Source organism: Dufourea novaeangliae, unplaced genomic scaffold, assembly GCF_001272555.1.
Source record: "Dufourea novaeangliae isolate 0120121106 unplaced genomic scaffold, ASM127255v1 scaffold106, whole genome shotgun sequence".
Classification (NCBI taxonomy): domain Eukaryota; kingdom Metazoa; phylum Arthropoda; class Insecta; order Hymenoptera; family Halictidae; genus Dufourea; species Dufourea novaeangliae.
In genome coordinates this window covers 133,648-153,838 of record NW_015373978.1, presented here as the reverse complement: position 1 = coordinate 153,838, position 20,191 = coordinate 133,648, and the positions used below count along the sequence as shown (strand labels likewise).

Here is a 20,191-nt window from a genome sequence, read left to right as displayed (position 1 = left end):
AAAATATTTTTGTATATTTGAACATATAATATCTATTACAGGCTTTGCAACAATTTCCCTGCTTACTTTATTGTATTCCAAGAAAAACATTTACACAGGTACCTATGATTTTCAGACGATCAAATGTGGATTAACTCCTTAACCTTTATTCGGATAGAAGAGCCTCTGAGACTTTTTCATCATTGTAGAATAAAAAATATAATAATATATACAAGCAGTAATATATATGTAATGAATAATGATAATTTTCATTTTCTATTTTACTAAATAAATAAACTGAATTAAAACAAGTGAAATATTTTAGAATGATTCATTTCAGCTATTCTGTACTGAGAGCCTCCTCTGAGGCTCTTCTCCATTCTATCCTGATGAAGGTTAATGGAAAATTCCTCGGTTCTGTGGAAGTAAGGTGTACAGGAAGAATCAGATCTTCTCTTCAAATTAGGGGTTAATGAGAAACTGTTAGTGTTCGTTCTTCCGGTCGTCGTGCGGCCATGAAACAACATGGAACATCGATGAACAAATGTGTATAATGTGTTCGAGTTTTCGAATGCGCTATGAGATCGATCGTAACGCGTCTTCGACGGCAATTGTAATCAATTTAATAAGACTTTCGCACGTAAAGGGTTACGCGCCGTTGTAAATGGCGGCAAGAATTACTGTACCAAGGACGGATAATAAAACGTCACGGATTCTGGGCGTGAGGCCGATCGAACTGTTGCAAGCATCCTGCATACAAAGATCGCAGTGTTCTAGGCTGGACAGATCGTTGTTGAACTTCCCTTGTATCGCTTTGCAGGGATCGATGGTCTCCGTCTTCGCTGTCTGACAGCTTCTCACAATGACCTCGGTTTTGTTCACTGGTAACATATCAATCGAAATAGTTGTAAATGGAACGACAATATACGTAGGTGTGTAAACTAAGACATTTCACGCCACGTCTACCACCAACAAACCTTATGGCTAAATAGCCGACGAAAATTCTTGTATTGCGATTTAAAATTGCACTTTCCACAAATTTGCTATAAGTCCAAAAACAGTATCCGATACTTTGGTATGAGATTTAAAATATAAGACCATTATACAACCCTAATGTGACAAGTTTAAATGAAATCGAGTACAATGTGTCTATTAGAAGCAATTCAGGTATGTAGGTATTCAGGTATGTAGGTAATTAGTTACTAAAGGATCAACTCTATTCAGTACTGACATGTTGCTGTTGAACTTACGGAGTAAGGCCACCTTCGAGGCCTGATAATCGTATCTAAGTTACAGAATTGTTTTGACAAAATTATGAAATAAATGAAAAAACTGTTTTAAAAAATTGTACTAAAATATTTTACAACTATTTTTTTTAAACAAAATTATTTATGCAACAAATGCCCTTATATTTGGGTTTAGGGCAAAAAATCGAAAATTTTCGTTATCTATATGACATTTACTATAGAAATATGTACATAAGGATTTTATAGTTCACTGACAAAATTTTTTGCTACAGACAATGTAAAAAAAAAAATGTTTCGGCTAAAACTAATATTCTATCTTCAAGTGTCCACCATTTTTACAAAAATCAAAATTGTGACAAATTCCTATGTACCTACATATTTCTGTAATAAATATCACATAGATAATGAAAATTTTCGTTTTTTTAAAGTAAAAGTAAATCATTTTGTTTAAAAAAAAATAGTTACTCATTTTTTGTATACACCATAAGGTAGGTATGTAGAATACACTCTTAAAACGGTTTTTTCATTTATTTCATAACTTCGTCAACAAAATTCTGAAACTTACATATGATTTTCGAACCTCCAAAAGTGGCCTAACCCATTACAACTGAAGACATTCGAAGAAACATTATAATAGTATCTAATAAAACTATACAAGAAAACGTATTTTTACGTAACCGGCGCAAAATGTGTAAAATAATAAAAATACTTTATACGAATGGTACATTTTTTTGTAAATTTAGTATTTAATGTGATTCGTCTGTGTTTCAGGCATTCAAACATTAAGATGTAGTGGAAATTTTACAAAATTCTAATTAATTCATCAGAGTGATGATTATACACTATAAAAAGAGAATAGCACGTAAATACATAAATACTCAGATGACTGAAATAATAGTACATTATTACTTAAAGAAAAACTGTTAAGACCGTTGTGTTTTGAAGAAAAGAACAAAGAGAAGGGAACATGTTTTACATATTTACTTGTTAGCATGTTTAATCTGTGACTTAAACAAGCATCCAAAATCTAAGCTATTAGATGTACCAATCAATATTCCACTATGCTTTATTAAATTCAATGTTTATTTTCGAAGAAACAAAACCTATGCCACTTCAATGATATTGGTCCTCGGCCTTCTATACTCGCCTTAATTTTGAAAGTTGAAAACGGCAGAAAGATGTTTCGAATTTAAATGATGTCACCTGTTTACGAAACATGAATAGTAGGTCACTTATCACTGCACCTACAGTATGTAACAATACCTTTTTCATCATCATTGTTCTACAAATAGTAGAAAGAGTGCATTGAGTCTGATAATTAACACACCTCTGTAATCGAGACATAATATTACCGCCCAAAAATTATAAAGACTATATCTACAAATACAATAAATTGAGCGTCCTTTTTCGCATACAGTTACACATATTTCGGAAGTCGTGTCCAAAAGCACTACATATCATGTACATACATATGAGTAGATTCTTTCAAAGAAAATAAAAACTTTGCATTATAAAATTAAAAATAGCGATAACAATTAAATGCAATAAATTTGTTATTCGAATTCATTGTCACTCGCATAAAAAATTATTGATTTGCTGTAGGTTAAATAGGCAACTGACCTTTGAGTACCATTTTGGCGCAGGCCAGTGGTGCGTAAGCCTGATGATTCCATGAATGATCAACGTCGAAGATGTGCGATAACGAGCTCAGAACTCTGTGCTGTTGGACGGTTCGTTCCCAGTCTTTCATATTGTTTAGAGTGCATTTGACAGGTTCGATGTTGTGTGCTTGTGGGTCGGTGTCGCATCCTGGATTCGTGAGGGAGGTACACATATAGCACCTGAAGTTTTCATCTGTAAAAGTAAAGCGAACCATTTTTAAGATCTTTTGAAATATTATTATCCGCTACAAAAAAACCATGCTTTCTTAATATAATATATTGTGTCTAATTATGTTTACTATATACAACAATATGTATTAATTATTCTGATTACAAGTGATGTTATAAGAAATTAACTTTGGGACATTTTATTTATTTGAAAAATTGCTTCCGTACTTTTGCACCTACACTATTAAAATTTATCTATAGTATTAGAAATAGTTTAAATAGTTAATTTTGTTTTATTTAGAATATTCTTTTCAGATTTTCTTCGTTTGTAATAGTTTATAAAACGAAGCTCCAATTACATTAAGGTATCGAGAAAACTAATTATTGCTTTACACAGCACTAACAAAAATTCTAAAGACTGAAGCATTTAAGTGATAAATAACGATCAACTTACAAATTGTGTCAGTGCAAAAGTTTTGATAGATTCTCAACAGATGATATAATCGACCTGATTTTGTGGAAACAATAAACAATTGTGTTAATATACTATGTTTCGATGTCAATCTAACGCAGTGAATTGTTTTGTAGAACAAATGTTGACCTGAATGAGTTTGTTTTATCGTGTAAAATAAAATTGAAATTAAACTTTTGAAGAAAATTGAAAATACAATAAATAAACCTTACAAACATTATAAAATAACATTTGTGATTTGTTTGGAGAAACTGTTGCGTAAATTCCACTCTGTGGTAAACTGCCAATTTGTTAATATACTTTAACTGTACAAATTCAGTAACAATTGTAGGTAATTCGCTGCAACAGTCACCTCAGCTATCTCTCCCAAAGTTCATTCAACCTTTCATTCCCAGAATCTTATGATACAACACAATTATATGCCGAACAATTGTTTGTTGAAATAAAAATTTCTATTGAAAATGCATGGGTACGTTATAAAAAAAATCATTAATGAAATTCATGAAATTATTATTAAATTATAATTAAAATTGTTATCAGTTTACTCTTTTAAAGCAAAACCCATCAAAACATTTGGACTCACTTAATATAACAATATTTTATCGCTTATTCTTGGTACATATATATTAAACGTATTATAAAAATTTTAATTATATATAAAATTCAAAAAATATATATGGATTTGTACCATCTAATATTAGAAGAAAGTAAAGAACATAAAGTATTGCAGCTACAGTAAAGATTACATCCTCGTGACCATAAAACCAACTTGGAAGCAAAAACATAGAATTAACGTCTGTAGAACACTCTTCGCAAAAAAGGCTTCTTGGAGAAAAGTAGGAGCCATTTTTCCAGATTATAGTCCATTTCAATTCAACGATTCTTTGTTTTCTGGAGGAAGTAAATAATCTGCTCCCTCTGGCGCCTGGTAGACGCTTTTACTACGTCAGATCCCTCTCGGCCATCACATAATTCTACGTAACCAATGGAGTTCGCTGTCGTTTCCCGAGAATCTTTATAATCGAGATTACATTTCCGCTATCCTTTCACATTTGTTTTATATTTAACGTAATCCAGTAAATCATGAAATTATTCCACTACTATTGTAACTGCCTCTTTCATAATAAAACATATTATAATTGACGAAGTGCCATTAATATTTTTGTAAGTAATACCCTTCGTACGGATCCATTAAAGGGCTTATTGAAACATTCACTAATTAACATATAATTTCTAAGAAAAATAGAATGTAATAAATTTATTAAGAATAATGTTTTTTGAAGGTTAAAAGATATGTATTATTATTTCTGTGAACTGTTAAAATCAAAAAGTAAATGAGAAATTTGTGTTAAAGCAGAAAAATATATTCATAACGAATTGAAGTACAATACTTTTAAATTGAGTGGGTTAATGTTTTTTAAAAGAAAATTAGTAAAAAAATCAATAGTAGATGGTAATAGAGATCACTCTAACATAATTTGGAATGGCGTAACAATGATTATTCCAAAATAAGATGTATCTGAAAGGTGTACAAATCTCACGTAACTTTTATTTCCAACATGAAAATAATGTAAATAAATAAAGTTATTACGAAACATTGGCACTCTTTCGATAGAAAATTGATAGCTTCGGAAAATGTAAATAAATGAATTTATAAATATAATCAACATCACATAATCGAAATAGAAGCATAATAGAATTTTAATAAAATATTCAGAGAATTTTCAAGCATACAAACAACTCTAGTATAATTTAATATTAAAAAGTATAACAGAAAGTTAATGTATACCTAACACAACACAATATACAAAATATTAACGTACAAGAATATAAATAACTATCTTATTTCCTGCACAATTTTATGTCTTATACACTTTATATGTATTTACAACAAACAGTTTGAAATTATAGTCAGTATTTCATATTTGAATTTAATAGAGTTAGTTCGCGAATATGTTTGCGGTATGGAATTGTTTTCAGAATTGTATAGCTTAAACGTCACGTGTATGAAGGATATTGTACATGTTTAAATTGCATATTCATCTTCCTAACGATTTCGATTACTGGTAGTTGAATATTTCCGTAAACTCACGTAGGTATGTAATCATTATTAATCATTAAAAATTAATTAATCACGAATTCATTAAGACCAGAAAAGATAATTTCATTTTCATTTTTCAGCTATATTTATTTAAAATATGTTTATGAATATTAACGACAATCTATTGGTAGGATATCTTTTTCGCTTGAGAATATGCTCCTAATGAGCATTCACAATAATGTTGACTATATTTTTTGGAGGCCTACTTGAATGAACGAAAATCTAAACGTACAAATACAGTGCACTCCCGCTCATAAGTATTTGGACACATACCAACTACAAAGTAAACGTGAACAGAAATTATTAAATTATAGAAGGTTCTGGGAAATCATTATATATGTTTATACGTTATATACTGTGTTTATAATAATATAAGACAGTAAATTTGTTACAAAGTACGTGTATACATATAGTTTTTAGGATATATTACATTTTTATTGATACACAGTGGATGTCCTAATATTTTGGTCATTAGATAATCTTTTCTCAAGAGGTTAACAATATTTCAATATGTTTTACTTGAATACTCTCCGTTTCAACGATTTTGATCGCTGGTAGTTGGATATTTCCGTAAACCCGTGTGTGTGTAGTCATTATTTGGGTCGCAGCGTCGTGGCGCCAAACGTCGCGACGCCACTCGCATCCCCCGAGATTCAGCCAGTCGCAGTTCAACAAACTGCAGTTAACCTACTATCCTTCTGTTTTGAAGCGACCCTCTATGTACCAAACATTCCGAAGAGTTATCAAATTTCAAATACTATCACATTGCGTGTGAATTTTTTCATCAAACATTTGATCGAAATATGTGTCTATTACATTCTTAAATAATTGTGTAATTTGTAATATTGACAGATTTAACATAACAAATGTTGTAAAATACATTGAATTAAATAATATTTTAGAATTTATGAATTCAAAAATAGGATTATTATAAAAATTGGAATTTTGTGTTGGATACGCTTGCAACTTTTTGGATAAGCTTTAGACCCGATTATAAATATATAAATATAAGAGAGTCATAAACTGTGTTAATTGTTGGGTTAACCGACTAACTAGCTAGGCGCGGATATTGGCGTTAATTTTTAACAATTCACCATTTCTTTGATCCGCCTTAATCACTTATATGTATTCACGGATAGATTCAAACAATGATATCACATCTTTCGCAATTAGAACTTCAATAGAGCTAAAAATTCATGCTTAAAAATCTTTAAATTAACCAAAATTGAAATCTGATCATATGAACTTGTAGAAGTGGTAATTAAATAAAGATATTAATAGCAATAACTGTTACGAATTTTGAAAGCTTCTGTGGACATATTAATATGTACAGATTTATTTTATCCATACGTAAAAGAAATTTGGTAAGATCTATAAATAAATATACATTTTTAATTGTTGTAAATAGAAAATAACTGTGACGTTAGAGATACATATGTATACATACGTATGTAGAGTATACTCGACTTAACGAAAGTAGTGGAACATTGAATAGGTCGGACGGTCAGCAAACTACATATAAGACTTTTCAGTAACCAAAGTTTCAAAAATAATAAACATAATAGATACAATAAACGTCAACAATGTGTACATACTTCAATTAATTTAAAATTAGTCCATTTCTATATTTAATTCATCCTATTACAATAGTTCATTTTAATATAAAGTAATATATTTAGCCCTATACAAATTGTTCAAAAAGATCTGTAACACTTCCTAATAACATATGGTATTTATGAAAATAAAAAAGGGTTTAATAAAATTAGATTCAAAAATCGTTTATTTTTTAAGTGTAATTCATTTAATAATAATGATACATAATGTAAACATTCACATAGCACTGGAATTAAGACAACTAATAGAGAAATTGCTTTGAAGAATAAAAGCCTGAGGATTTCAAGCAAATGCAACAATCTTTGTAAAGACATGCTGAAGTATGTATTGAAATGAATGACAAACATTTCAAACATTCGCTGATAAGATAATATTCGACTAACTAAAACTTCTTATAATTTCAAAAACAAGTATGAAGATGTTCATAGTTCATTTTCATAAGTATACTATACATGTAATAGTACTCAGTTTGACGGAACCTTCTTTCAACAGTTTGTTAATTACGTTTCTATCCTACACATAGATATTTCTCTAATGATGAAACAAGTAGATCTAAAATAACGTTTTTAACGAGTCATAGCTCATTAAAAATCATAGTCGTAGCTCATTATAAAACATCTTAGAGCCCGTATAAATATTTATCTTCAATGTCAAGTGGGTCACCGCAAAATATGGTGATCGTTACATTGAGAAACATGGACATTGATGTGTACATAGATTTTCCTAGATGGAACGTGAAACTTTTGTGCATGGTTTAAACACTAATCAATAGAACTACAGCAAAAAGAAGTAAAAATTATTATGTGGTTAGTATGTATTTTTTAATATATTTTTGAAAGAAGTCTTAGTTATTCTACACTTGCAAAGAAACTTCGGTAACTCAAAATTCTGATTTTTTAGAAACATTGCTGGTTTTTAAGGAATCTCGATGGAAGTATCAGGCAATTTAATTTTTTTACTAGTTTCTAGTTCTTCAGGGTGAAACACCCCTCAAGGGTTAATGTACGTTTTTGTCTTACCCTGTATATTTTGAAAACTGTACTAGAGATAAGAGAATTATTAGAGTGAAAATTTAATGACTTCTTATATTCTATAAAAATGTGATCTGACAAGAAGATTTGATGTTTCTTTGTTTAAACAAGAAATTTTTAACAATTTCATTGCACAGTTTTAGTAATCAACTAACAAGTTTTTCGTATCTACTATAATCTTCAAGATACATGTATAGGAAAATAAGAGAACATACCTTTAAAGGCTGTTTCACCCTGAAAAACCAAAAAGTAGCTCAAACAACTGCTTGACATTTCTATTGAGATCTACATACTTACAAACCCGCAAACTTAAAAAAAAATCAAAATTTTTGTAAGATTTATAATAATGTTACAGTCAGTAATAACAAAGGTAATCAGTAAAAACAATAATCCTGTTAAAAAATAAATTTCCTTTACTTTAAACATTTTGTTTACGAATTAATGATAACGTATTGTGCCATGAAGTAAATACGTAAGAACGCACTGACGCTTGCAAAGTTGCATAAAAATACATCAGGTAAATACAACGATACACCACTATCGTAATCTGATTCTTTAACAGTTACAGTCAAAGGGTTAAAGATCAGATCGTAAAAGACTTAATTTCTGCACAACTGTAAACCGAGACAGATGGCCTCAATCCAGGCGATCTCAAGCATTTCTCCTATAGTGTCTTATCTATCAAATATAAAAAATAGAAATTAATCGAGTAGGGTGGATGCACCGGTAAATGGAAACGTATCAGTGAATGAGTATTATATACAAAAAGGAGTAAATTAAATTATTAAAATAAGCAAACGATTAAAAATATTGATTTTCTTCAATACCTTGTTTGATACTCAAACAATTTTTCCGCCACTAGTTAGAAATGTTCATTTACTATCTATTATTTGTTCACTGGTGTACCCTGTATTTTTTCTTTTTAATTTAATTAACTTCATTTTTCCAATTTTACAAGTTGAAATCTATACGCTATAAAAAAAGGTACAAATATTGAAAAATCTAATTTTCATGTGCCAAATATTTATTAATATTATTATTATTTAAAATTCGTTTTTAACACTGGATCTTTCGACAATAAACGTATATCTACTTCTACCAGATAGATAAGCATGCCAAACTTTTGGAAATATTCAAATTTAAAAATTAACTATCTTCTTCACATTCATGTTGCCATAAAAATTGTAAAAAAATCTCAGAAAATAGAGTGTTCTAACATCTTAATCATCGTTATAAAAGTGTAGGTACTAACCACTTATTTTGACTGCTTTAGTAGTTCTAGTGTTAATAGCTATAAAATCTCTTAAGTGTTCATTCATGGGTGCGTACACCCTACATAATGCAAAATCAATTTAGTATCCACTATTTGTGCCACATTTAACGTACAGATAATCTATAAATTTACTGTAATAATTCGTTTATTGGTATTCTTGAACAAAAATTTGTTTTCAGAAAATCAAAACCCCATCGTCATTTTAGCATTATTTAATACATTTTTAAAAATACTTCTTCACATAAACAATGAACTAGTAGTCACATTAACACTCTTTTCTAATGTTTGGATGTCATTTAAGGAAATCTCGTATTGCCGATCGGCAAGAAATGTTCCAAATGTTGTCACTAAAGTGATAAAGTGGACGTTTACTGTTGTATACAAATGCAGTTAGCGAGTTAAATCAAAATCCGCATGTCTGGCTGCATACGCGCCTATACCACTGACGGCCAAACGAACCCTGAACCCCCGTCCACTCTAACAGAAACTTTTTTTCGCGCGTGTTCACCAGTGTGCTTCACCAATACTTTTGAAAAGTGTAAAAAAAAAAGAGGATATTCACCTGAACGAACCACCGAGACGAGCACGAGACCAACGATAATCACTGCGATCCTTCGATGCATGCCGGAAGTTCTCTGTTCGAGCGGATAGGTAACGTTTCTCTTGAAGAAACTCGGGCAAAATGGCACGCAAAACTGCGATATGCGTGACGGGAGGGTAAAGCACTGGTCTCCGGGAAGGGTTGTCGTCGAGTCGACAGCCTGATCGCGAGTAAGAGATTGCAGGATTCACCACTCGCCACGCCACTCCTCTCCTAGTTTTCTCGCCACTACTCCCCGCATCGCTCCACGCCAGCAAACCGCGCCACGGCTCGAATATTCGCACACCGCGCGCGTAGATTTCCGCCCGCTTCTGTGAATCTCTGCTGGATCGTTGGGCGTGGATCAACCTGACGCGCATTCACAGCCACCTCGATTTCAATAGTGCCATCCCTCCCTCTTTCCAACCCCTGTATACACATATATCGTGTTTATGTTTATGTTTATGTTTGCGTTTGGAAAAGCGTCGGTGAGAGAAACGGAATGACGCTGAGTTTCGAGGAGGAATTAAATTTTGTAATTGTGTCCATGGTGTGATTGGTGGGAGGGATCAAAGTTGCATGGTTTTTATTACGAGGTGATTCGATTCTCGTGGTTTGAACGTGCATCGAATTTTTTAGTACCGTTGGGAATGTTAGCATTGTTGACCTCGTAGATTCTGATGTCGTTTTGAATAACGATGTCCCGTTATTTTTAGATTTAGAAATTAAGCCTATGGCCCCCACTATTAATTATACAAGGGGGCAATCAATCTGTTACCAAGGATTTAACATTTGATTTTGAGCAATTTAGTACTCCTGATACTAGATATGCCATTATTTGTTCTTGATTGCCTCTTGTTTTTGAGATCAGCGTATGTCTTAAATATTTAATATTAGAATAGGCGACAGGATAATTACATAGAAAGTTTTAGAAAGTTATGAAGAAGAAATAGACAATCACTTCCATAAAATTCACTTCTGAAACAAAATAAAATCAGTTATTTTATTCCATATCTATTTTGGAAATCACTAACCCGAAAAAAAACGAATTTCACAAGAGGGTTTTGAGAAGAGATTAAGTAACAAAAAAGCAAAAGTAGTAGGTAGATACTTCAAATCAACACAAATGTGAAATTTCAACTGTTTAAATTATTTTAAAAATCGCAGCCAATTTACCCGAAACAAAAATGTAATGCGAATTCAAGATCCTCGACTAGTTTGAAACCGATCTTAAATCTCTGACAAAATGAATAAAATTTTTTGTCGACTCGCCCAACTGCCTGAGAAATGGCGTAAATGTGTAAAAAGTGATTGTATTTTATGTTTTCTTGTAAATAAACGACAAATCTGTCAAAAGAAGGTCACGACTTAACTTGTACACCTAGTAGAATGTTCGTCTGGAATTGATTAAGTCGGATGGGGGATTATCTGAGGATGAAGAGTTACGTTAGAGGTCAGACCAGTGTAACGATATGAAATGAAGCGTAATGTTGCAAATTATTTGTGCAAAGCTCAATCAACCGAATTTTTGGAAGCTTTGCGTATTTACTAAGGCACTGTTAAACTAATTAGCATTTCTTTTGTCTGTTGAAATGTATAAATTTACATGTCTCATTACAAAATTACATCTCCTCGAACCCAAGTCTGCAAAGAAAATCACCACAAGTGGCGTGCATGATCAGTGTTGCCAGATTGGGCGATTTATCACAGTTTAGGCCACTTTGATACTAAAATTGCAATTAATTTTCTGAAGAAACCGCAAGTCACAAATTGGACGATTCCCAATTTATATACACACATGATATATATTTTATATATATTTTTAATGTATCATACTAAGCAAGTACACTAATCTAAAAATCCAGCGTTAAAAGCACTTTCGAGTGTGTGTTATAAAGAGGCAAAATATCAAGTCGATTAGTTAATTATGTTTTAAGTTATCTTGTACGCCAATTTAAAAACAAGGATTCGAGAAAAAAGTGGTTAAAACATTCAAAAGTATGTATTATACATATTTATTCCGGACACCGTTCGCTTCAAAGTCACGTGCCAATCATTTTTAGGAATTTCAAATAAATATTTTAGAAACGTATTTCTAAGATTGTAATGTACTGAAAAATACGAAAAAATATTTTCTATGTTTGTTTCAGTTTTACACTGGTCTGACTCCTTAACGTAGATTGACCACTTTTACAATCACCGACGCAATCGTTATAATGTTGTTAATTTCTTTTTTCAGTATTAATTTTCTCAGGTAATTGTTTTTTAGTTTTGTATACGAACCGTGTTTCGCCATGCTTGTCTGCGCGATTTTTTAAACTCTCGCGATGGTATAATAGTAGATAATTAGGAGCAAAATTATGTCTAACTGGTAAAAGTTATACAATTAAAAGTTCTGAAAAATTGGATAGCATGAAAGATACAGGCTTTGTTTTAGTTCTTTGAGGTCTAATTTAATTACGGTATTTTAGATCGAAAATAACACCGAAAACACATTAATACTATAATCATAAATTACTCATACGTAAAAAATCGATTATAGGATTATCTAAAATGAAGTATAATGTTGTTATTATAATCGCATAAAGCAAGAAGAATGTAAATGACGAGACGCCTCTGAATTTATCAGAAAAGAAAGGAAACATAATTTCGAAACACTAATATTTTAAAACACTTTTTAAAATGATTTTATAGATTTCTAGGATATGTTATAAAGAGTTCCATGATCTTAATACCTATTTTAACCACAGTAGACTTCCAAATAATTACAGAAAATATATTTAAACTTAATTATGACAAATTCAATCTATCTTGTGTATTTTACATTGTCACGTAGAAAATGGTATCCCAGGTCGTACGCAGTTTGCATAATTTTTAACGTATGGGGGAATGTCGGTGCAAGCGTGTCTTAGATTTGGGCCCTCTGGTGGTAAAATGGAAAACTACTGACAGTAGGTCCTTCAAATTTATACATACATAGTTTTTTGAATCAGAAGCCTGTGATTTTAATTGAAAGAACAATGCGAGTTTCGATAAACGAAATTTGTAAATTCGCATGTGCAACACCGCAAAGCAAAAACGTTATTGGTGATGAAAGTATAATTAATCGTGGTCACCTGTTTCAATGTAGATGGCAATGATATTATTGAAATCATTGCGTTTTGCTTTTACACATCAAATTAAAAAAATGATCCATATGAAATTAGTAGTGAAATCTTAAAAGCTGGACGAATTATGGGTATGACTTATAACTAAGGTAAATTTGCGACACAACTTCCTACAAATCATAAATATTATGTTCAACTCTATCTATGATTATACTAATACTTGTTGGAATAAAATCATTTTTTGTAAAGTGTAATGAGCATACTCTCATACAACAATACATTCTAGCCTATTTTTTAAATTTTCATCCATGAACTGAAGCGGTTAATAATTTTTATTTGATTTTATTTATTTTTTATTTTCACCAAGTTTACTTTTGGTCGGGAAAGGTGATAAAAGCAAATAGTATCATTTTTACATGCACGACTGTTACAGCCATACACACAGCAATATTCCATGGTGTAACTTTTTATAATTGTTTAAATAATTATGACTGTTATTATAGCAATTAATTTAAAGGCATTAAATAACACAACAAATAAAACACGGGTATTTCTCAACCTGTGTATTTGAACAGTGTTGTTCATATGGATACTCGATCTACTCTCAGTAGTTTAATTTTCTGTCACTAGTTGGCGTATCGAAATTCTGCATTTCCCAATACACTTGTTGCGTCGCGTAAACACGAATGATGTAGCCTACAATGTTGCCTATTTAATTAAGTACATTATCTATAGAATGATTATTTAATTTTTATTATAATACCGTAAGAAATATACTGCGTAGAATTTGTTTTGGTATGAAATACACATGAAATTTCTCGAGAATGGCGTTGTAGCACCAAAAAGAAACCATAAAAATCATGGGAGTAACAATTGTCGTGAGGAGGAAATCGTGGATACATCGATGGACGTTAATTGTCCATTAGCTTAACTAAAGCCAGCAGCGTCCCTGACAAAACTAGCACACAGGTTACATTTTTAGGGTACGCAACGCCCGCAGTTACGCGCCCCCATAAACTTTTTGCTTTATAAGTATTCTTACACAGAGGAACTATCCGCAAAACTCATTGAAAATCCAAGTAAACAATTTTACAAGTTTCAATTGTGATAAGAGAGCAGTATCATTATTAATAATACTATCTTCCTAATAAGGAAACTTCGGTGACCCGAAAATTCCAATTGTTTTTGAAACTTTACAGGTTGTAGGGGACCTCAAGAGATGAACCAGGCAATTCTTGTTTTTGGCCCTTTTTCGATTCATCAAAAACACCTTTTGAATGTAGATAGTTGTCTCCCTATTTCCTGTATATCTTTCGAACTAAAGTAGATATAAAAAAATGGTTATAATAAAAATTGAATAGTTTTGTATGCTTTATAAAGTGATGTCATTAAATTGATAAGAATTTTTTATTCAAATAAAAAAATTCCCCACGAATCTGATTTTGATCAATTTTGAATTTTCTGCCACGTTGTTAACATATATATGTGTGTATTTTTCGATGTGATAAAAAATTAAAAATATTTTTGAATAACAGCGTTGCGGGATTTTATAATTAGGCACAGTTTTTATCAATTTCGTAGCATCGTTTTATAAAACATTTAAAATCATTTAATTTTTTATTGTACCCATTTTCTTTATATCTACTTACTTTTAAAGATATGCCGAGAAATAGGAAAACACCTATTTGCATTGAAGGGGTGTTTTCACCCCAAGGAACCGAAAATGGGCCAAAAACGAAAATTGCCCGACACTTCTCTAGCAGTCCCCTACAAACCTGCAAAGTTTCAAAACAATCGAAATTTTCGAATTACTGAAGTTCCCTCATAAGTAAAAAGGACAGTAACATTTTACATTTTATTCTGATAATTATAGTTATGTGGGATTCAAATTAAAATTGTACCGATGTAGAGATTCCGCTACAATTAAAGCGTGTAAAAGCCTTCTTATTATAAAAAATACATAGTTCATTTAATTGTAATAGAAGAATTGAATAAAATGAATCGTTTTCGTCTTCATACTACGATTCCAAACAAAAGTAATATTTTTATTTAACGTGTTTGCAGAATTCGGGAGTTCGAGCGATATATCTAACCAAAACTATTCTACTTCTACATGTACAAAATCGTTTCCGTCAATAACACCTACGTAAATACATTTGTCTCCTTGGTTCAACAGCTCGGCAAAAATTCATTGAATGACGTAGAACTCCCCTACTGTTTACTCCATCGTGTGACCTCTTTCTCTCGTGTAACACAACTTTTTACTCACGTTCCCAGTAAATATTTCCTTTACTCTCGAACCAATACGAACAGCTGAATTTCATAAAATCGAACATTAAGTCGCATCATTAATTGTGCCTCGATCATTTAGTTTATCGTGACATGTGCATTTGTACCTTACGCGGATCCCAGTTCGTTCGGCAAATCAGTATATTTTGATAAAGAAAGCGCTATGAAGAAGAAGAAAGATGCAAACTGGGGATGTCCGACACCGTGGCGCCCATTCAGGACGCCAACGACGCCGTCTAGCTCACAGTTTTGGATTTAGCGAATTACTAAGGGAATCTACCACAGTATCCTTCCCCTATTCGCAGTTATATACCGAATTTCGATCTATTTTAATGTGTTTCCCTTTTTTCCCCGGTCTTTTCAAACAACTTTCGTTAAAAGGTGAACCGACTGTTTCTCATTTTATCTTTCTTTATTTAACATTAAAACAATCACACCCGTCATAATGACGGACTTTCTTATTTTACAATTACTAAAATCATAAAGATGCTTTTGTTGGTATTTGTGTTGTCTTTTAATTTATTTTACATTTTACATCATACTGTATTCTATTATATTGTTTTACACATATATGTATACATATATTTTTATACATTATACATATTGTGTTATTCATTGTAGAATTTAGTTCAACATACATTGAATACTGGTAGTCCTAATGCTAATATACTCATTTATTTAGTTTTAACTAGTTTCTTTGATTTCAAGTTTTATCTATTTTTAACATTTCACATAGGTACTGTTGTTGCCTTATTCATATTTTTAATTTTGATCTTTATCTACGATACTGCTCATTCTAAGATTTTTAGTTATTCTCGTTGTACTATTTTTGCATTCGTTTTTTATAATCGAAACACTCGCTTTGTGGGTTGTGGTTTACGACATGCGATATAATTTTATATGTTCTCGATACTTTAGAAGTATCTACATTGATTCGCTGTCCTTCGCGTGTTCGTTTATGGTCGGTTTGATCTTAAACAAATGTGTTTCTTCGTCATTGTAACAAATCACTTTTGAAACAAGGGTAAACGACTCTTGGAATAAAATGTCTAGCAGAACTATCATTGCGTATACAGAACCATAATAGATTGTCATGCTTCTACATTTTCATTCGGTTACATTTATTATTTTATTTAAAAATATTTTCTACAGTAACTAACGTCGAAAATTAAAAATGTGATGAAAAACATCGCCAAGCAACTTATACCATATGAACTTGTAATATAAATACAGAATATATTTATTTACATAGGATGCATTTTCATAAGAAATTAAAACACTAATTTGCATGAATTATTTGTATATTGCCTTATCTATTCAGGCTAACTTCAATTCTACAAAACGTGTAATAACATTCTTTTCGACATTGCTTTCTCAGTGTTTGCTTTTAAAGTTAAATTCATGTAAATTACAATACTCACAAACAATTTGAATACTAAAGTATTAATGAAGTCCAATGAAATTACAATTTTTTTACATTGTGAATATATGAAAAATGAGTAGGTATCTGTAATTAAAAAAAGGCAACACGCAAAAAATAAGCCGTTTAACTTCTCACATAAGTAGGGGAAAGGTGTCTAAAACAATCCCTTGGGGTAAAATGATTCCTGGCTGCCCTGTGGTTATTAGTGGTGCTATATTATAATGTCGTTCTAAAATAGTTCTCCCCACACGTCACTAGTCCTTGCTCGAAGTTCCATGTGAATATCAGTGCTCTGTGTGTTGTCCACAAAAAAGAAATGTAAAATTACTGCAATTTATCTAAAATAAGATCTTTTTCAATATTGTGTAACTTTTGTCATAAACGGTTTAATTGTGACAGCTGCTTCTTGCGCGGATTTAACCACAATTCAATAATAAGTTAATTAATATTTCATTACCGCATGTAATAAGTTGATCTTATATTCCACTACTAAATGTGAGTTGGGTGTTTGGGGTCATATGATCCCTCTCTAGTAGGATAAAATGATCCCAGGAATCATTTTACCCATATCCTATATTATTGTTTTTTGTTTTAGGTACAGCCAGAGTTGGGCAGAATTTTATTCGAATAATACACAGTGAAAAGCAGCAGTATCTAAGGGTGTCGTTCTGAGCTTTAAACAGTTAATGAGATTAAATAATTGTTCGACTTATGTCGATTCATTCATAAAGAAGTATTATTTTATTATAAAAATTGAAATTTCCACGTTTATACAATTAGAAATGACGAAATACTTTTTTTATCTTTTATTCGTTAGTCGAAACTTTTAATCTAGATAATGAGTTTGTCCATCTCTGGTTACAACAATGCCCCGTCAGTATGAAAGAAAAACAACGCGTCAAAGCTGTGTTCTTTTAAGTAAAATATAATAACTGAAATGCTTTTTAATGTTCGTCGTATTTACTATCAATAGGTATAATATGATCCCCGAGGATCATTTTATACACATACATTACAAAATGATCCTTAAGTATGCCTTCAAAGAAGTGTAAATAAAAAAAAATCTAATTGATCACGTAGCTAAATTTTATTTAAGCCAATGATAAGATAGATAGACTAACATTACAAAAACTACTTTACTTTTATTTAAATAATGAGCATTTATATTTTTTATACAAATTACGCCTTAAAGGGATCGTTTTAGACACCTTTTCTCTAACTTAGTTTTCGTTATTTCGTTCGATTATATTATTTATTCTTTGAATTTTCTACAGATACATTCACATTTCAATATACCCAGGTAATAGATCATTCTGTGACGAAACGTGACTTTCAATAATCATTCAACAAATCATTCGCTGTTTTTATCGTGGGAACGAATCTGACAGACTTTCCGGTCAGAATAAGTCAACTGCTCGTTCGTTTTATAGCTCAACGTCACGTTACGGAATCTTTCACGTCGCAAGGCTATTTGTCGACTGTCTTGCAGAGCTGCAGGTTGTAGACTTTTTGGGGGCAGCAGTATCGAACCTTTTACACTTCTATCGTACAAATGTTTTATTCCCGTGACACATAATGGTTTCTATATTTTTCACTTTAATTCAAATAATTTTCTCGTTTCTATATTTTCACTTTAATTCAAATAATTTTCTCGTTTGTTTTTTTTAATAGTTAGTTAGCTTTTCAATAGTATTAATTCTATAAATACATTTCTCACTGAAAAGTTTAGTAACAGTTTATTTTCCAAGAATATTCGAATAATATACAAAGCAATATACCTTTACATTGATACCTATAATGACGTATACTTTTTCACCGAACTGTCCATTCACACCAGGGGATCCACCAATGTGTGACAACACGAACATTTTATAAATATTCACAGTTCATACCTCGTGATATTTATAAGAATTCAAATATAAATTTTATTAACCTATTAAGTCTCAAACAGCGAAATAAGGTGATTTTTACACATATAATTATTTATTACTTATAAAAGTATATAAGAAAGAATATAAATGCTATCAAAACAATGTTTTTAATCGGTACATTTTGTGTAACAATATGTTGCGTTTATTCAACTTTAGGCACTTGTTTACTGAAGAACGTAATTAAAATAACCTGTATATTATATTGTCCAAATATAAAAAGTTCATTATAATACTCGACACTATACATATTATAGAAGCCCCCTACATGAAAAAGATACTCCAAACAATTTCTATGATTTAAGAAAAAATTGGCTTATCGTAGTGCTAGAAATACTTTAATTACTCCAAATTTCAAAACGTCGTAGGATCTGAGGGAAAGAAAAATAGTAACGAAAAAAATAGTAAGCAAATCTTTGAAATCCTTTCTCGTAACTGCCACATGAAAAATAAGATTCGATAATGTAAATTCATTGAAAAAAAATTACGAGTGAAATGTTGCGTTAACGAAACGTTGAGTCCTATAATGAGTTAACGAGAAAGTAAAATGTTCAAAGTGTGCTACATGAAAGAGTCTATACTGTACAATCAATCGATATCACGATGTATCGTGGTGATAGCGAAAATTTTTAATGTTCAGAACGGAAAGTCTGTTTTACTATCAACCGATGGTTCACTGGACACGAAACGTGTTAATGAACCAGATAAAATTTCCATCACCTCATAAAGACAGGTCATAAATTGAATGAGCAAATATTTGGAATAAAACGTAGTGAAAAATACATGTATAAAGGACAATATGTTCAAACAAATTCCTTTGAATTTGAATTTTTTCGAAATTCTTTTGAATTTTTTGCAACAATTAATAGACGATTCGGTTCAGAAGGGCCAATGGTTCACCTTGTACATGACAGATACTTATGCGAATTCCAGTATTCTCTCTAGAGTCAGAGTAACCAGGCATCATGACATACCAATAAATCTCTCCCGAGAAAGAATCAGCGTTATGGCATCCATTACTGTGATAGCAGGTCATCCTTAAACGGAGGATGAGACGTCCTATAATGCGCATAACGACCTTGGCATACGTTCAACGCGCGTTAAGTATCGTTTTCGCATGCAATCAATGAACTTCAAAGCAAAAAACGTTCTTTTGAAACTCATTACTAAACGCTAATCGTTGAAAGATTTGGGCAACTAAATTAAGAGTAGTTCCATTTGCGACGTTGTTTGGTGCAACGTGTTAACCTCATTCGTGAACGAATAAAATTTTTAAAAATCCTTCAAAAAATGCCTATTTGGTTTTTCTTTTATAAAT

At 31.3% G+C, this 20,191-nt stretch overlaps 1 protein-coding gene across 1 annotated transcript; it reads right to left on the bottom strand.

Annotated features, from left to right (window-relative positions):
• Positions 1-395: 395 nt before the first annotated feature.
• LOC107187106 lies at positions 396-10,252 on the bottom strand. The gene is made up of 3 exons (XM_015575114.1): positions 10,109-10,252; positions 2,847-3,080; positions 396-860 (listed from the first exon to the last, which is right to left on the bottom strand). The coding sequence occupies exons 1-3, from the start codon at positions 10,167-10,169 to the stop codon at positions 628-630; spliced, it is 528 nt and encodes a 175-aa protein (XP_015430600.1). The 5' UTR covers positions 10,170-10,252; the 3' UTR covers positions 396-627.
• Between the last annotated feature and the right edge of the window lie 9,939 nt (positions 10,253-20,191).